Here is a 17,631-nt window from a genome sequence, read left to right as displayed (position 1 = left end):
TAATTCTATTTTTTTTTTGATGTTTATTTATTTATTTTGAGAAAGAGCACCAGCAGGGAAGAGGCACACAAAGGGGGGGCGGGGGGGGGGGGAGAGAGGATCCCAAGCAGGCTCCAGGCTCAGTGTGGAGTCCTATGTGGGGCTCGATCCCCTGACCACAGCATCACGACCTGAGCAGATATCAAGAGTCAAACACTCAAAAGACTGAGCCACCCAGGCGCCACAGTAATTCTATTTTTAATGCTCTGAAGACTCACTGTGCTTTTTCACAGTGGCCCTATGCCCTATTCTTTGTTTTTTAATTTATTTTTTAAAATTTGCATCCAAGTTAGTTAGCATATAGTGCAATAATGATTTCAGGAGTAGAATCTGGTGATTCATCCCCTATGTATAACACCCAGTGCTCACCGCAGCAACTGTCCTCCTTAATGCCCATCACCCATTTAGCCCATCTCCATATCCAAAACCCCTCCAGCAACCCTCAGTTCTCTGTATTTAGGAGTCTCTTATGTTTCGCCCCCTCCCTGTTTTTATATTATTTTTCCCTCCCTTCCCCTATCTTCATCTGGTTTGTATCTTAAATTCCATGAGTGAAGTCATATGATATTTGTCTTTCTTTGACTAATTTCACTTAGCATAATACACTCCAGTTCCATCCATGCTGTTGAAAATGGCAAGATTTCATTTTTTTGACTGCCGAGTAATACTCCATTGTGTGTGTGTACACACACACACACACACACACACACACCACATCTTCTTTATCCATTCATCCATCGATTGACACATAGGCTCTTTCCATACTTGGGTTACTGTTGATAGTGCTCCTATAACCATTGGGGTGCATGTGCCCCTTAGAAACAGCACACCTGTATCCCTTGGGTAAGTACCTAGTAGAGCAGTTGCTGGGTTGTAGGGTAGTTCTATCTTTAATTTTTTGAGGAACCCCCATACTGTTTTCCAGAATGGCTTCACCAGTTTGCATTCCCACCAGCAGTGCAAACGGCCCACACCCTATTCTTAACACAGAAGTCAAAGTGATTCTTTAAAATGGGATCAGATTATGTCACTTCACTGCTTAGAACCCTCCAATGGCTCCACATTCCAGTCAGAGAGAAGCTCAAGTGATTACAAAGGTGTGCAAGGCCCTGCAAGATCCCTTTTCTCCCTGACCTTCTCCTCCACCATTCTATCCTAGCCTGGCCTCCTGGCTGCCCTTTGCATACAGGAGGCACATCCACACTGCAGGCTTCACATGGCTGTTCCCTCTGCTTTAATCTCACTGTTCAATGAGTTGACCTTAGCCTACGCATGATAGCTCTTACCACCCTACAACAGGGTAAGGAGATAATTTAGGTATTTATTATGTTTGCCATTTCTTATGTATCTCCCCACGCCCACCCCTACTAGAACATCAACTTCACCCTAAGCATTCAATCCTAAGCATTTCAAACAGTATCTGGCACAGAGGAGGCATTCAAATACCTGCTGAATGAATATCCACCTCTCCCCCAGAGTTCTGCCAAGAACATTCCCTTCAAACACTAAGTATCCCGAGCTAAAATTATTTTCTGTACACTCTGACATCAGCAGGAATTATGTAGACCGTTAACTGATACATATTCTTCAAAACCAAAAACAAGATTTCACATTTTCACCCGAACTTTTGTGGTAATGCTCATTGAATATATAAGCATTCAGTTTATTGGAGAATATTTTCAAATTGTGATGACTTTTGCTTCCCTTTGCCACCTTGCTATTTTGGGGATCTGGGTGGGCAAACTCAGATAACAAGAATACCCTGCATGAGGGAGTGGGGATGGGAGGAGGGCGGTCCAGTAACTTGTCCAAGCCCCATAAACTGATCTAAATTCATTCTGTTATTTAGAGCCTAAACCAAGATTAATTCTCGGGTATTAAAGACCCATGCTCTTTCTGGAAGTCCAGATGCCTTCAATGGATGCTTCCTTCTTGTTCTCCATTCCTGCCTCAAAGCCTCCAGGTTCCAACAGTTGTGGACCCAGCTTTAAGGTGGGGGTAGAGGAGCTTTCAACCTCCTGATTGCCTCTTGCCTTTAAGTCAGTGCTGCTCCAATACTTCTAAAGCCCCTGGCCAACTGCTCTGGGCCAACCTGGACATGCAATGCCCGCCAGCTTTTCCCAGACATGCCAGCCTGCCCAGTCCCTACTTACAACTCTGCCCTCTAACAGCTGCTCCTTACAGTCCTAACTGGATACGATTTTCCATAAAGGATTTTCATAGCACGGATTTCTTCCTGCTTTTCAAAAGAACCTCGTAAAGGTCAAAATGATAAGAGGTGACAAATTGGCCTGGCAGACAAGGAAAGCGTATTCAAAAGGTAATGAGGAATATCGAAAACAGGCACAAACACCACTGAGCTTTCAAACCCCTAGTAGATAATGAGATTCCTACAAGCCCTCCAGCCATCTCCACCCATCTCTCCCTTTTGTACTTCACGGGTGGACGGCCAAAGCTCTAATTGCTACATTCAAGCAAAGCAAAGATCCGCCCTGCCCCATGTGGCTTAAATGGGTAAGAAAAATGCTGGCCTATTTCCTGAAGATTCTTCTTCACCTGCTTACCTGCAGCTGCTGCTTTTCTTGAAGAAGCCAGTCTCGTCTAGTGATGGACACATGCAGGGCGTCCTGGGCAGTGGGTTCGAACCGCTTTGGCTCCATTCTGAGCAGGGCTTGGGCGCCGTCACTGCTGGCCCTTAAAGTAAAACATGCATATTGGTACAGAGGTAGAGAAGCTGAAATCCCCAGATCTACAAAATGTTGAGAGAAAGAAATTTCAGGGGCACCTGGGTGGCTCAGTCAGTTGAGCGTCCGACTCTTGATTTCGGCTCAGGTCATGATCCCAGGATCGTGGGATCAAGCCCTGCGTCGGGCTCTGCGCTCAGGGTGTAGCCTGCTTAGGATTCTCTCTCTCTCTCTCTCTCGCTCTCTCTCTCCCCACCCCACCTCCCCTGCTCATGCTCTCTCTTTCTCTCACTCTAAAATTTAAAAAAAAAAAGAGAGAGAGAGAAATTTCACCAAGTGGCCACCAGCTGTTCTCACACTTAGGCAGGTCATAGGGATGAGGTCCCTAATGTAAGTTTCTGTTTTAATTGCAATCTGTTGGGGCTTTTGCTTTTTCACCCATAGCCAGACTGTTTTACACCTGCATCGTCCAGTACCATGGCCCCTAGTCCTGTGTGCTATGTGCTGAAATTGTAAAATACGCCCCCAGATATTTTTGTTTTTTAATTAGGCTCCATGTCCAACATGGGGCTCAAACTCAAGACCTTGACAAAATCAAGAGTTGCAGGCTCTACCGACTGAACCAGACAGGCACCCCCACGCCAGATTTTAAAGACTTAAAGAGGGCAAAAATATCTCAATATTTTTTTTGTGTTACAGGTTGGAATGCTAATATTTTCAATGTATTGGGTTGCATTAAATATTTTGTAAAATTAATTTCACCTGTTTCTTCTTCTATTTAGTGTGGCTACTGGATAATCTGAAATCGTGCCTGTGGTTTGCATTATGTTTTATTGGACAGCACTGACTTGATCGTCCAGAGCCAAATTCCAGGCTGTGGAGATTAAGAAGAGGTATGACTGGTTTGCAGATGCCTGGGTCAGAGCTTCTCAAAAAGGTTTGCTGAAAGACTGTCAAAACCCACTTAAAATCTGGCTCTGTGTCTTTTTCCTGCAGGAGTTGACACATTTGGTCAAAGCTGGGGGAAACGCAGCATAGGCTTGAGCTCATGCTGGTGAGTTGCCTTTGTAAGGGTCTTGCAGACATTTGTCCTTAAAGGATGACAAATTCGTCCTTAAAGTATTCAATTTCTGGCTCAATGCAGTTGGACAGAAAAATATATATATACCCTAAGTGAAAACCCATGTCAACCATTCAAGGAGGCTACGGTCTAGGAAAACACCACCAACTACAATTAAAAGGCAAACAACAAGCTGGGGAAAATATTGCCGGTCGGGAATCAGAAAAGGGAAAAATATTGCTAATTTCAAGAGTTCTATCAAACCAAGAAGAATAAAGACGAACACGTCAATCAGAAATTCAAACAAAGGAATTACAAAGAGTCAAGGAAAATGTTTACCATCAAAAATACTTTTCAGTGCAAATTCACACAACATAAAATATCATTTTTCACCTAACTGGCAAAGGTTTCCAGGAACCATGATTGTTTGGTGAGGGAAGGGAATAAGAATTTAGCATAAAATATAATATAACTTGGATCCTATATTCCCACTCCTAAGAATTCATCATATGTAAATGATCACAGATGTGCACAAAGATTGACTGCAAAAATACATTTTTTAACAGCCCAAAACTGAACACACACAATTGTACCCCAAACGAGGACCAGAGCAGTCAACAATGGCAGTCACTCTGTGCAGCCACTAAAATTAGGTCACCAAAGAAGATGTAACCCCATGGAAAATGATCACTTTTTTCAAAGCAGCTATTATGATAATATGTATAATATGAAACAACTATTGTAAGAAAAAAAAACACATGTATATAAAAGATAAGGAAAATATCCACCAAAATGTTATCAGCTCTCACCTCTGAGTGGTGGAATTTCTTCTTTTGGCCCATCTTTGATTTTCTAAGTTTTCTCTAGTAAACGTATGTTATTTTTAACACCATAATGGAAATGTTTTCTACCACATACACTAAGTAGCTATACTGTTTACTTCAATATTTTAACATAGCCAACCTGTCTGTTGTAGCCCTTGGACAAAACAGACATGTCTGTGTTTGAAATCAATCATATTTCATACATTAATGATCAAGGGTGTCATCCCCTGTGGGAAAGCAGGTATCGATACCTTCAGACAGTCAAAGGCATAAAGTACACCTGTCCCCTCCCTCGGGATCTCCTTCCAGAGAGCTGTACCTAGCCTGCACATGCATACCGACTTCAGGATTCAGCAAGTAGGAGCACAAAGCTGCATGTTCTCATCTGTGCATGCACACAGGGTCTCAGTCCCTCCACGTTTCTCGGAAAGAAAACAACTCGTTGTTAGATTCCATTTATGAATGGAATTACATGGTATTTGTCTTTCTTAGTCTAGTTTATTTCCCTTATTTCACTTAGCATAATACCCTCTAGGTCCATCCATTGTCCCAAATGGCACAGTGTCGTTCTTTTTTATGGCTGTATGATATTCCACCATGTATATGCACATGCACATGTGCCACGTTTTCCTTATCCATTTGTCTCCTGATGGACTCTGAGGTTGCTTCCATGTCTTAGCCACTGTAAATAATGCTGCAATAAACAGAGGGATGCATGTATCTTTTTAAATTAGTATTTTCATCTTCTCTGGGTAAATATTCAATGAATAGACAAAAACCAGAATACGACCTATGAATACAGAGAACAAACTGATGGTTGCCAGAAGGTTGGGAGTGGGGGTTTGGGTGAAATGGGTGATAAGGAGATACAGGCTTCCAGTTCCGGAATGAGTAAGTCACCGGAATAAAAGGCACAGCCTAAGGAACAGAGTCAATGATATTGTCACAGCCATGGAACAAGACACATGGTAGCTACACTTGTGGTGAACACAGCATACAGTATAAACTTGTCAAATTACTAAGTTGTATATCTGAACTAATGTAACAGTGTGTGTCAGCTATATTCAAAAAGGAAGGAAGGAAGGAAGGAAGGAAGGAAGGAAGGAAGGAAGGAAGGAAGGAAGGGGAAGGGGGGAGGGAGGAAGGAAGGAAGAAAGGAAGGAAGGGGGAGGAAGAAAGGAAGGAAGGAAGAAGGAAGGAAGGAAGGAAGGAAGGAAGGAAGGAAGGAAGGAAGAGGAAGTGGGGAAGGAGGGAGGAAGGAAGGGGAAGGGGGGAGGGAGGAAGGAAGGAAGAAAGGAAGGAAGGGGGAGGAAGGAAGGAAGGAAGGAAGGAAGAGGAAGTGGGGAAGGAGGGAGGAAGGAAGGGGAAGGGGGAGGGAGGAAGGAAGGAAGAAAGGAAGGAAGGGGGAGGAAGGAAGGAAGGAAGGAAGGAAGGGGAAGTGGGGAAGGAGGGAGGGAGGGAGGAAGGAAGGAAGGAAGGAAGGAAGGAAGGAAGGGGGAGGAAGGAAGGAAGGAAGGAAGGGGGAGGAAGGAAGGAAGGAAGGAAGGGGGAGGAAGGAAGGAAGGAAGGAAGGAAGGAAGGAAGGAAGGGGGAGGAAGGAAGGAAGGAAGGAAGGGGGAGGAAGGAAGGAAGGAAGGAAGGAAGGAAGGAAGGGGGAGGAAGGAAGGAAAGAAGGAAGGAAGGAAGGAAGGAAGAGGAAGGAAGGAAGGAAGGAAGGGGGAGGAAGGAAGGAAGGAAGAGGAAGGGGGGAGGGAGGAAGGAAGAAAGAAAGGAAGGAAGGAAGGGGGAGGAAGGAAGGAAGGAAGAAAGGAAGGAAGGAAGGGGGAGGAAGGAAGGAAGGAAGAAAGGAAGGAAGGGGGAGGAAGGAAGGAAGGAAGGAAGGAAGGAAGGAGGGAGGGAGGGAGGGAGGGAGGGAGGACGAAAGGAAGGCAGGGAGGTAGGAGAAAATGAGTAACCGATCCTAACATGTGTTTGTTCTTTGTTCATCTCCTTTCACTCTTACCCCATTTCATTCAAACATCTTGAAAAAGCAAACGCCATCAAGCTCACCCACTATGTGCCATGGACTGTGCTGGGTGCTAGGGACCCCACAGTAAAGAAGACTTGGTTCCTGCCCAGGGCAGGGGAGACACACACTGAAAGGAAAATATAAGGCAATGGACAAATGCTCAACCCAGGTCTCAAGCTTATTACTCTAGGAGTTGAAAGGTGGAAGTGAGTCTCCCACTTCCTCAATCTTAACGTGGCATTTACAAATGAGGGAGCCAACCAAGCACTGCAGCCCTGATATTTCTGGAAACAATGGTAGAAAATAAGTCACCTCAGCTTTTCTAAGTTGTGAAACAGAAGCTACAGAAAAGGGAACCCTCCTCGTATTCCTGGGCCTGACACAGATTCACATTCTCTGAATAATCTCGAAAACTGCTTATTGTAACAGACCACGCAATTTAGAAATTTATTTTAAGACCTGTTACTCTCTGATTCATCTGCTTGAAGGCAAATTACAGGAGTCGTTGTAATAAAAATGCTTAGGCTGATCATAATAAAACAAACTAGTATGAGTTGAGAATTTTCTGTGCACCAGACACTATCATTTTTGTCACACTCACTTCTCCTTACAGACCTAAGAGGAAGTATTATTATTAGAGTTTTGCCACTGAGGAAGCAGGTGTCAGGGGCATTCAGTGACTTGCTCTCAGTCACAATGAGAACAAACAGCAGAGTCCAGGGGTCAGGGGTGCATCCGGCTGATCCCCCCCTTCCCAGTCCTTTCCTGGACAACCTGATGCCGTTTAGGCTCTCGGCAAGATTATAAACTTCTGTTTCCTCCTGGCTTCTTCTAATCACACGCCACCCACACCCACAGATTAAGTCCCCTTGCTTGCTCCCCAGCAGGCCCAGCTGAGAATGAAAGGGAGGGCTCAGCACGGGGAGGAAGGTGAACTTTGAGTCCTAGTTCTGCCTTTTTCTAGCCACGAGTCCTTGGATTCATTAAAGCCCTCTGAACCTCACCTTCCTCATTTTTAAAATGAGGAAGGTGGTGAGGATGATGATGCCTTCCCTATATGGCTGATTACGAGGGTCCTAATCAGTTTATTCAACAAATGAACGCCATGCACCTACTGAGCGCAGGCCCCACCCTCGCACCAAGTAGGAAGAAGGAGGCAGAACCCCTCGGCCCTCAGAGAACTTTGCTGTTTGCCGTCCCTCGTGTGTCGTGTTTGCATCGGGAAAATGATCTCTGGATGCATGTCCAGTGGGCACACGGTCCTACACAGTGAAGATTACAGATGAAATGTCCCCAAGGATCTTTACACGTATCAGAAGAGGAAGTCTCTGGAACAAAACCATCACCAACTACTGACGTCCATGGGAATGGGATGTGCTTCCCCCTCTGGGCTCCAGAGTCTTGGCCTGTCTCGCAGCCACGTGCTCCAGACTGACAGCCTCAGGAGGGGAAAGAACTCACCTCATCTTGTGCTCTGCACTGAGTAGGGGCTTAGCAAATATTTGTTCAATGATCTCATGAGTCCGTGGCCTTAGGAAATCCAGAAGTTGTTTATATTCAGCTTTCTATTTCATTGGATCATTTCTTTGCACTAGTTTATTTCCCAATTTGCTCTGCTTATGCAAATATTAACAGTTTCCTGAATTTCCTAAATAGATACCATCTGGGTCAGGCTGGGAGTTATTGAAGGAAATCAACATAGAATTGAAAATTAGCTACAGAGGCGCTACAGGTGGGTAACTGGGAATTCTCCATATTATTGTTAATCACATTCATTACTAAAGCCATAAGAAAAGCCCCTGTGATTAACCAAAACTCATCTCCCTGTCTCGCACTCTTTGACTCTGAGTATAGAAAGCCATCCATAGATGGCTGAGTGGCGGCCCCAGGACACGCTGTGGCTCAGTAATGAAGCCAGGGACAGGTGTCTGTTGTTCAGATGTTCAGTCCTCTGAGCCAGGCTCCCTCTTCCTTCTACCGTGTTGTTCCCTTTATATTTAATAATTCTCAATGTGTAATCCCTAATGTCAGTGCAAATTAGCATTGCTGCCATAAACTAATCAGTATGTAAAATGAGCAAGTCCCTGAGGGGCAAGAATTAAAAACACGAGGGTTGGAATGTTAGAACAGCCCTGGGTGCCAACAGGGACTCGGGGTCTCTAAGACCCTACCCTCCGCTGCCGGGTTTCAAGCAGGCCCCCATCTGGGGCTGCCCAGTGCTGGAAAAATCCTGGCCTTTCTCCTTGTGTCTTTTCCACTAGCCAGTTAAAGGATAAACCCGTTTGGAAAATAAGGTCCTACGCCACTGAAAGCAGTAAGAACATTTCTCTTCCCAGCAACCCCACGCACCATGTGGCTTTTGTGAGTGTGTAGTTCAACAATACTGAGGAAGGAATGAACCCTCTGGGGGTTGACGCCTCTGGAATCACGTGGTTAAGTGTGTGCCTGAGATGAACACACATCACTACCTCCTCCCTAGCCAGCACCTGAGGCCCCAGAGCTCTCCCGCACCCTCCTTTTGCTCTGATGGTTGCCTTCAGAAGTATGTAGAGTGAGAATGTTACAGGGCAGGAGAGAGGCCAGACGATGCACCTGCTAGGACATCCCATGCCAGAAGGGCTCACGGCAATGGCTATGGTTTACAGAGCTGTGTATATAACACAGAAGGTCCCTTTCCCCGACAGAAATGTGTCTTCACGGTGCTAAAAATATTGCTGTTTTGTGCCACTTCTGGAATCAAAGAATGTTAGTCAAGGAAGAAACCAACATTTACCAAGGCCAGTGCTCTCATTATTACAGTTGGGAAAACCTCAGTTCAGATGACTATTTCTTACAGCCCCTCTGAATGCTCATTGCTGTCCCCCATGGATGACCATTCTAACAAATTCATGTCATGTGACTTCCGTGTTTCCATCCCTCCCTCTTTGGGAAGATGGTGAGAAAGAAGTGGTTTGCGCCAGCCATATAATCACTGAAGTGTGGTTTAAATCTAGACATCGCTGGGGCGCCTGGGTGGCTCAGTCAGTTAAGCATCCGACTTTAGCTGGGGTCATGATTTCACGGTTTGTGGGTTTGAGCCCCGTGTCAGGCTCTGTGCTGACAGCTCAGAGCCTGGAGCCTGCTTCGGATTCTGTGTCCCCCTCTCTCTCTCTCTCCGCTCCCCCACCTCCACTCGTACTCTGTCTCTCTCTCAAAAATAAACATTAAAAAATAAAAATAAAAAATCTAGACATCGCTTCCTCAGCGAATGAAATATTGAAAATTATCAAGGCCACTGTGAAAGCACAAATACCATAAAAATGCAGATAACTTTACAGTTCTGCCTTTATATATATGTAGTTCTATCTATCTATGGTAGATAGATAGATCTACATATAGATATGAATCTGACTTGTATCTAAAAAGTAAGCAGAATAGGGGTACCTGGGTGGCTCAGTCAGTTAAGCGTCTGACTTCAGCTCAGGTCATGATCTCACGGATCGTGGGTTCAAGCCCTGCCATCGGGCTCTGTGCTGACAGCTCGGAGCCTGGAGCCTGCTTCAGGTTGTGTGTGTGGTCTCTCTCTCTCTCTCTCTGCCCCTCCCCCACTTGTGCGTGCGCTCTCTCTCTCTCTCTCTCAAAACTAAATATTTTTTTAAAGTTTTTAAATAAATGAAGAGTCAGAATAGGAGACGAAACATCGTTGTCTTCTATAGTCCTATCCCACTCAGAGAAATGACTACCCTGCAAGGGGGCACACGGATATTTATGTGGGTTTGTGACAGCTACGCCCAATACAAATGGCTCCAGGACAGACTTCAGTTGAATGGGAGCAAAGAGGATGGCATGGGAGACGTTTATTTGGAAGATTTTATTTAGAATCCACTAATTCGAAAACAAACTCGGAGGAGTCCTCTGCGGCACACCGCACGTACTCTTCTCCACTTTCCTTCCCTCCCATCTCCAGGCGATGACAAGGGGTCGGCGGTGGGTCTCCATTAGCCATACTGATGCCAGTCTGGTGCCTCACCTTGAGCCCCGATGCAGGCTTCAGAAACATGCCCTGGTGTGTCTGGATAATGATGGCCATTGTTACGTGGTACCGTAATGTAGCCATCCCATTTTGCACCTCTGGTAAAACGTGTCTGTAACAGTCATTTTCTCATCTTACGGAGCCCACTGTCATGGATTTCCATGGTGGGGTAGTCCCAACATGACAATTAAATGAAAATAAAGAATCACACATTTCAAAGGGACTAGAGGAAGAACTGGTCGGCGGAAAAATGACTCAGCCCAGAAGCATCATGGACTACACGATACTCATCTCTCCTGTTCCCCACCTGAAAGGAAGTATGTGAGCAGGAAATATTTGGACAGGCTAACCGGAGGAGCTCCGCCTTGATAAGCCCCATCGGAAAACCATTGTATATCTCTGTTTTTAAACTTGGTTGTATTTTATCCGCTTGTGTTTTAAGTTATCCGTCGGGAAACAGTCTTTGATAAAGGACATTTTGCACACACGCACACAATTTAGGCTGTAGTAGATATGACCAATTTTAAAGTACATATTGCTGAAGGTCCAAGGGGAAAATACACAGGAGGCATACAGTCCAAGAAATACAGGACGTTAATGAGAAAATTATCAGTCGCAGGTGTGATAGTCAACCAAAGCCCTCTCTTAACAGAAAGTAAAAAATAACTCTTTTGACTAGAGGACAGATACAGTAGGAATAGATGCCCCTCTGTCCCCTTCTGATCGCTGCTGTCACAGGATATTGAAATGTAATTTTCTGATTGCTCCAGAATCAGAAGCTAGAGCTGAAACGCAGGCCCAAATGCTCTCCATTCTAAACTGCTCTAACAGTGGGATATGGTGCCCCACGCCAGGCACTGCACAAGCAATACTACCACAGCCAACCACCACTCAACACACACACCCACTGGCCAAGTAGGAAATGGAGCTTTCATGAGACATGCTTCTCCTTCCCCTTTCCACAGCCCCACGGGGGGGTGAGGAGGGAAGAAACGCTCCCACTCAATCCAAACAAAGGCAAGAACATCCACCAGACCCACTCACAAAGACCGGGGGGGGGGGGCCTGTAAGCAGGAACACCTGATTCTCCGACATGGACATCTGTCTAAGTTGGGGTTCTCTTAACAGAAAGTCTGAGACAAGAATCTGAGTTTGGGCTATTTTCTGGAGAAGTGATTCCCAAGAAACTAAGAGTGAGGAAGCGAGAAGCAGGAAAAGTCAACCAACGGTATGTTACGGAGCTGATCACCACAGGGACAACTGGGGCCCAATCCTACCAGGAACCGCCTGGAAAAACGTGTGGAATGTGCTTCAGAACTGTCGCCCCAGAGGCTGGGGAGGGTGGCACACCTATCCACCAACTCCCACCCCAGTGCTTGACAGCTGCCCTCAGGGGCATTCATTACCGACTCCCCGTCCTCACAAGCTTCAGAGCACGTCGTGTGGCACACAAACCTGTTGGGAGCAGGTGGACAGAACTGTCCAGAGCTGGAACGGAAATCGGGAGGGAGGCCAAGAGATCGAGATACAGGACATCAAATGTCTGCAGCAATGTGTGCTCTCACACAACTGACTTTCTGATGTATCACTACCCCCTCAAGCAGGGATAAAGAAGTTGGAGGGGCGCCTGCGTGGCTTAGTCAGTTAAGCGTCCGACTCTAGGTTTTGGCTCAGGTCTCGAGCTCATGGCTGGTGAGTTCGAGCCCCACGCTGGACTCTGAGCGGACAGTGCGGAGCCTGCTTGGGATCCTCTCTCTCCCTCTCTCTCTGCCCCTCCCCCTCTCACTCTCTCTGTCTCTCTCAAAATAAATAAATAAATAAACTTGAAAAGAAGAAGAAGAAATTGGAGAGCCACGGCAAGGCAGAGAGGTCTGCAATGGGACAGCCTGAATGCCTACCGTTCGGTGTAGCAAAGATAGGTGAACTTCCCGTGAATCGAGTAGACGTCGCAAACATTAACCTCCCCAAAAGTGTGCCCGTTGGGCAAGGGGACCCACCGAAAGAGGCTGAGTAATATGTGAAAAGGGGTGGTTGCCCAGATGGGCTGGGAAAGGTTGAATTCACCTCAGGGTCTGGGCATGGTGGGGGGCGGGGGGGGGGCCTGTGGTGTCGTCTGGAGAACCCACGTGTGGGTGTCCCTGGACAGTGAGCGTGCCAACGCCTGCACACGGGGTGTTCCAGTCTGTTAGCCAGGGAGGCAGCGACGACCAACAAGGAGAGGGTTACAGACAATGGACAGGGAGAGATTCGAAATGGATATGGGAGATTAAATTTTCAAACTGGACCCGGGGGGCTGAACATCAGTAACTGAAAATGAGCCAGACATCCGTGGTACCTGCCCAGGCTATAGTGGGCAATGGGAAGATGTATCCAGCCGAACACGACAGAGACCGGAGAACAGGAAGACCATGGTGTGTTTGTACCTCCACTGAACAGAGACGCCACAGTGAACTGGTTATCTTACTGAGCAAAGTGGGACCAAAAACAGGGCAGGCTCCCAACCACGTGAGTGCCAGTACCTGCCACTGGTGGAGTCAGGTTAATCCACGAAAGGACGGTGAAGCTGTCTGGGCTGCGGAAGGAACCTGAACGAATGGAGTGTGGTTCAGCGCGGTATTCTACTCGAGACCCAGAGAATTCAACAGTGGTTTTTAAAAAGCTGAATGGACCAGTGGCGCCCGTTATATGGCTCAGTATGGATTGTGTGGCTCAATCCGTTGAGAGTCCGGCTTCAGCTCAGGTCATGACCTCACGGTTCATGAGTTCGAGCCCCGGGTCGGTCTCTGTGCTGGCAGCTCAGAGCCTGGAGCCCGCTTCGGATTCTGTGTCTCCCTCTCTCTCTCTGCCTCTCCCCCACTCACGTTTTGTCTCTGTCTCTGAAAAATGAATAAACCTTAAAGAAAAATTTTTTAAATAAATAAACACTAAAAGAAAAATTTTAAAGTGGAATGGACCAGATTATTAACAACAAAGTGACAGTAAAAATAAAAAATGAAATACAGTGACTGATGTACTTGGGTGTTTGCATTTCCTTCAATCTTATTCTAAAGCATATTTGCTTAACCTGAGATGCAAAGACCCCTCCTCCCCTGCAGAGTGAATGGCTAAGCCTCAGAAGATCTGTGAGCCTGTGGAAACTGCAGGCAATCAATCGTTTGCGTGGTTGTACATATGTGGTTTGGTGATGATGGAAGGAGCCTCTAGCTCTCATCAGATTCTCAAAGAAATACTTGATCCCCAAAAGGGTAGGCGTCACTTATTTCTGCCGTTCATCAGTACTGAAAATTTCCCATGTCAATGCAACTATTTCGTTTCTACAGGAAAAGTACAGTTCATCAAAAAGTATTCCGTTTCCTTCTTGACTCAGAGAGAGCCCCCGGCCTGTAAGAAATATTTCTGTCCCGGCTCCATCCTGACTCCAAGGCTGTGTGAGCTCCAGCCCTGCACCGTGGCCTCCTGGTGGCCGCCGTGAGAACTGCAGCCACAGTCCCTGGTTTAGGGGAAACCTGTTGAGTCCAGACACCCCTGTGGCTGATATATATTACAGGGCTAGGTGGGCAGCTGGTCCACTGAAAGACAATTTTCTAAAAGTTATTAATAACTATGTAATTCTAGTAATGTGCATTAGAAAAATTTAAGAAGTTGATTTTGAGTCATTATGTTCTAATTGTGTTAATAATAGGCCAGGTGGATTTGGCAAAAGAAAAACCACAATAATACGTACGTAACTGAAGTTTGGAAAATAGTGATCTAATTCAATCCTCTCGTTTTCTGGTGAGGAAGTGAAGTGTGAAGAAGTTAGGAAACTATGCCAGGTTAGCAGAAGACACGGGATCAGAACTCAGGTTTCCTGACCTATAATCCAGGGTTCTCTAAGATTCTATAAAAGTTCTTCTGACTGGAGGTGTCAGAACAAAGGCTGAAGCAGCATGTTCTCTGGGGCAACTGAACCACATTAGAGTGAAAGTTCTCTCTCTTTCTCTTTCAATAAATATTCACATATATCTTTGTGAACCCCTACATAGATACATCCACATATGATCACATTCACTCATTTAGTGAACATTTATGGAATACCTATTTGGGGTCAGCCACTGTTCTAGCCTCCAGGGATAGAAAGATAAATATAACACAGTCTTGTCCGCAAGGAGCTCACAGCCTGAAGAGTAGACAGATACTCAAGGAAACAGATTTATTTATTTAAGACCCAAGACAGGGGTGAAGTAATTCAAGGTAATTCAAGGGGAGACGGTGTGATTTCTGGACAAGGCTTCACAAGGGTGGTAGCTGAGCTGAGTCTCGAACAATGAGCTCTTGAGAGGTGATAATGGTGGGGCAGGTGCAAGATCATAGAATTCAGAAACATTCACAGCATTTAGGTAACTTCTAATACTTCAGTAGGTGTGGATTGTAGATGTTGGTGATGGCTAGTTATATTCTGGGCTCCTGATGGTGAAGAGCTAGATTGGAAAAGCACTGAATGTCATGCTAAGTAAGCAGCACAGATTTTATCCTGAAAACACTGAGGGTGACTGGGCGTCACATGATATTCCCATCTGTGGCACTGTGGAGAATTAGTGAGAGGGAATAATACTGGAGTCAGAAACACCAGCAAGGAAACCATGGCAATAATCCAGACTAGAAACTCTAAAGCACAACCAAGGCGGTTTGACATGAATGAGCAAAGTGGGTGGTGAGCTGAGGTTAGACAGTAGAGTCAACCATGAAATTGGAAGTGAGGAAAAAGGAGGAGCCAAGTATGTTTCAGAGTTCTTCCTTGGGTAACTGGGTAGATGACTGAGTCAGTAACTGAGAATGGGGATGTCAGAGAAGGGGCTGATGGAGGAGAAGAATAGCGAATCTAATAAATAGTTTTAAGATGAATTTCCTAAAGGCAAGGATAAAAAGATACTAAACTTTTTAGGATAAAATAAACAGACAGCAAACTTAGTAAAGGTCAGTGAGATGTTCAATAAAGGCCAAATGGTAGGTTGCAACTCTGGAGAGGGATCAGGGCTAAGGATATAAATTAGAGGAAAATTAGTATGTTAAGGGTACCCGAAACACAGGGGTATTTGAGGTCACCCAGAAGGAGAATATATAAAGTGAGAAGACAGGATAGGCTAGAGCAGAAGACAGAGGAACATCAGTATTAAGGAAATGGGGAGAGAAACTGGAGTTCTCAAGAGGTTGAGAAGAATGGCCAGCTGGGTAGCAAGAGGACCAGGAAAAGGGTGAATCGTGATAGTCTAGGGGAGAGAGAGTTTAAGAATGAATTTGATTGATGAAATGTTACAGACCTCACGGTGATACAGAGCAGAATAAGAGTGGAAAATGCCTTTTGGGTTTAACAGAAAATCATTGCTGACTGCTGCAGTGATAGAGACGGAAATCAGATCAGAGATAAAAATCAGGTCAGATATCAGACCATGGAGGTCAGGTCCCATTCACTCCAAAAGTGAACATGAACTAAAAGCACAGCGTGCAGGTAACCCCTGGGTGGGGAAGGACATAGGATAACAACAAAGCAAGCCAACAGTTTCTACTGGCTCAATAAGTGGTTAATAAAGGCCTCCACTTTTATGAGGAGAATATTAAGTTGGGCCCTATGAAACTGCCATATTTATAAGTCACAGTCAGATATAAGGAATGTCAGACGTTGTCACCCAACTGAGTGAGAATGGGTGATACCGACTGTATCGTCGTTCCTCATGTTCTGCGAGAAACTCAGCCAAGATCAGCGCATCGCTCTCCACTCAAATCACATGGAGGCTAATAATGGACAAGCCTTGGCCAGACTTAGGCAGCTCAGCGAGCTAGTTCCAAGCCAAGACTCGCACCAGGCAGCCAGCACCGTGCCCGGGCTCAGCACCCACCTGCTGGGGGGTCTGCACAAGCTCCTTAACCTCTCCTGGACCTTGTATAAATATAAAGACAGATGATGATGATGATGACGACATCAATCTCCATAGTGATGCAGTTAATAAAATAGTTCTACCTCCTAGAATTGTCTAGAGGACTAAATATGAACTACTTCCGATCCACTGAAGGAAGAATAGACAAGCAAAATGTGGCACATCCGCGCCATGAACTACTGCTCAGCCTTACAGAGGAAGGAAATCCTGATACATGACACAACATGGATGAACCCTGAGGACATTCTGCTGAGTGAAATGAGGTTCCGAGGGGAGTCAAATTCGGAGCCAGAAGCTGGGGGCAGAATGGGGAGGGGGGAGTCCGTGCTTAACAAGGACACAGTCTCAGTTTAGGAAGATGGAAAGAGTTCTAAGGATGGCTGGCGGTGATGGTAACGCAACAATGTGGATGCACTTTAGGTCTCTGAGCGGTACACTTAAAAATGGTTGAAATGGCAAATTTCGTGTCACTTACACTTTATCGCAATAAAAATGGAAAAAAAGTAGTGAATTCGTAAATCACTCATTGTTATGCAAATGTTGTTAAATAAATAGAAACACAATGCATTGGCAGATGTCGCATGACCCAAGACCAGAAATAACCCCAAAGAACAGAAGAAAGAAAGAATTCAGTAGAAAGTCAAGTTGGGAAGGACCCCACATGAGTGAGAAAGGGAGGGGAAATGAGGTGATACCTCAGTGTCGATGAAAAACTGCATTGATAAAGGAGGTGGAATCCACCTGCTCTTTAAGAAGCCCAGTGAAAGTTCACTCAACAAATATTTATAAGGAAGCACCTCCCAGGTGCCAGGCACTCTGGCACATGCTACCAGCAAAAAAGTTCTTGTAGGGCAAGAACATGAGAAAATGATTGGCACAGCTGTCAAGACAGGCTGTAGGGAGACACCAAGACAGACGAAACGTACAAGGCCACGTACACTTCATAGGAATGAGCCAGACCATCTTGTGATTGCCGGGGCCACCCGGCAGTCGGAAATACAGTGTGGTTGCTGAGGCCATGTTTACCACTAAGGAGAAGCCGGCCTGAGCTGTGATTAGGCTGACAGCACCCATCGCAAACCTGTTCCC

The 17,631-nt window shown here is 45.7% G+C and overlaps 1 protein-coding gene and 1 long non-coding RNA gene across 10 annotated transcripts in view; one reads left to right on the top strand and one right to left on the bottom strand.

Annotated features, from left to right (window-relative positions):
• DISC1 (DISC1 scaffold protein) overlaps positions 1-17,631 on the bottom strand; it is a 353,788-nt gene that overhangs the window by 241,070 nt on the left and 95,087 nt on the right. For 8 of the 9 annotated variants that reach the window (XR_008292258.1, XM_053207444.1, XM_053207445.1 and 5 more), the window contains one exon: positions 2,604-2,733. Coding sequence is in view for 8 of the 9 variants with exons in the window: in XM_053207444.1 (XP_053063419.1) it covers positions 2,604-2,733 (130 nt within the window). In the remaining variant the exon portion in view is untranslated. Of the gene's footprint in view, positions 1-2,603; positions 2,734-10,220; positions 15,192-17,631 lie in introns of those variants that run through there. The other variant, XM_027046987.2, reaches the window with a different exon arrangement.
• LOC113595834 (uncharacterized) lies at positions 3,460-7,157 on the top strand. Its single transcript, XR_003416450.2, has 3 exons — positions 3,460-3,616; positions 3,720-3,777; positions 6,638-7,157. It is a non-coding gene; the product is annotated as an uncharacterized LOC113595834 (long non-coding RNA).

This window comes from Acinonyx jubatus, chromosome D2 (genome assembly GCF_027475565.1).
Source record: "Acinonyx jubatus isolate Ajub_Pintada_27869175 chromosome D2, VMU_Ajub_asm_v1.0, whole genome shotgun sequence".
Taxonomy (NCBI): Eukaryota; Metazoa; Chordata; class Mammalia; order Carnivora; family Felidae; genus Acinonyx; species Acinonyx jubatus.
Note: the sequence above shows the minus strand (reverse complement) of the source record. Positions and strands in the feature narration are given on the sequence as shown.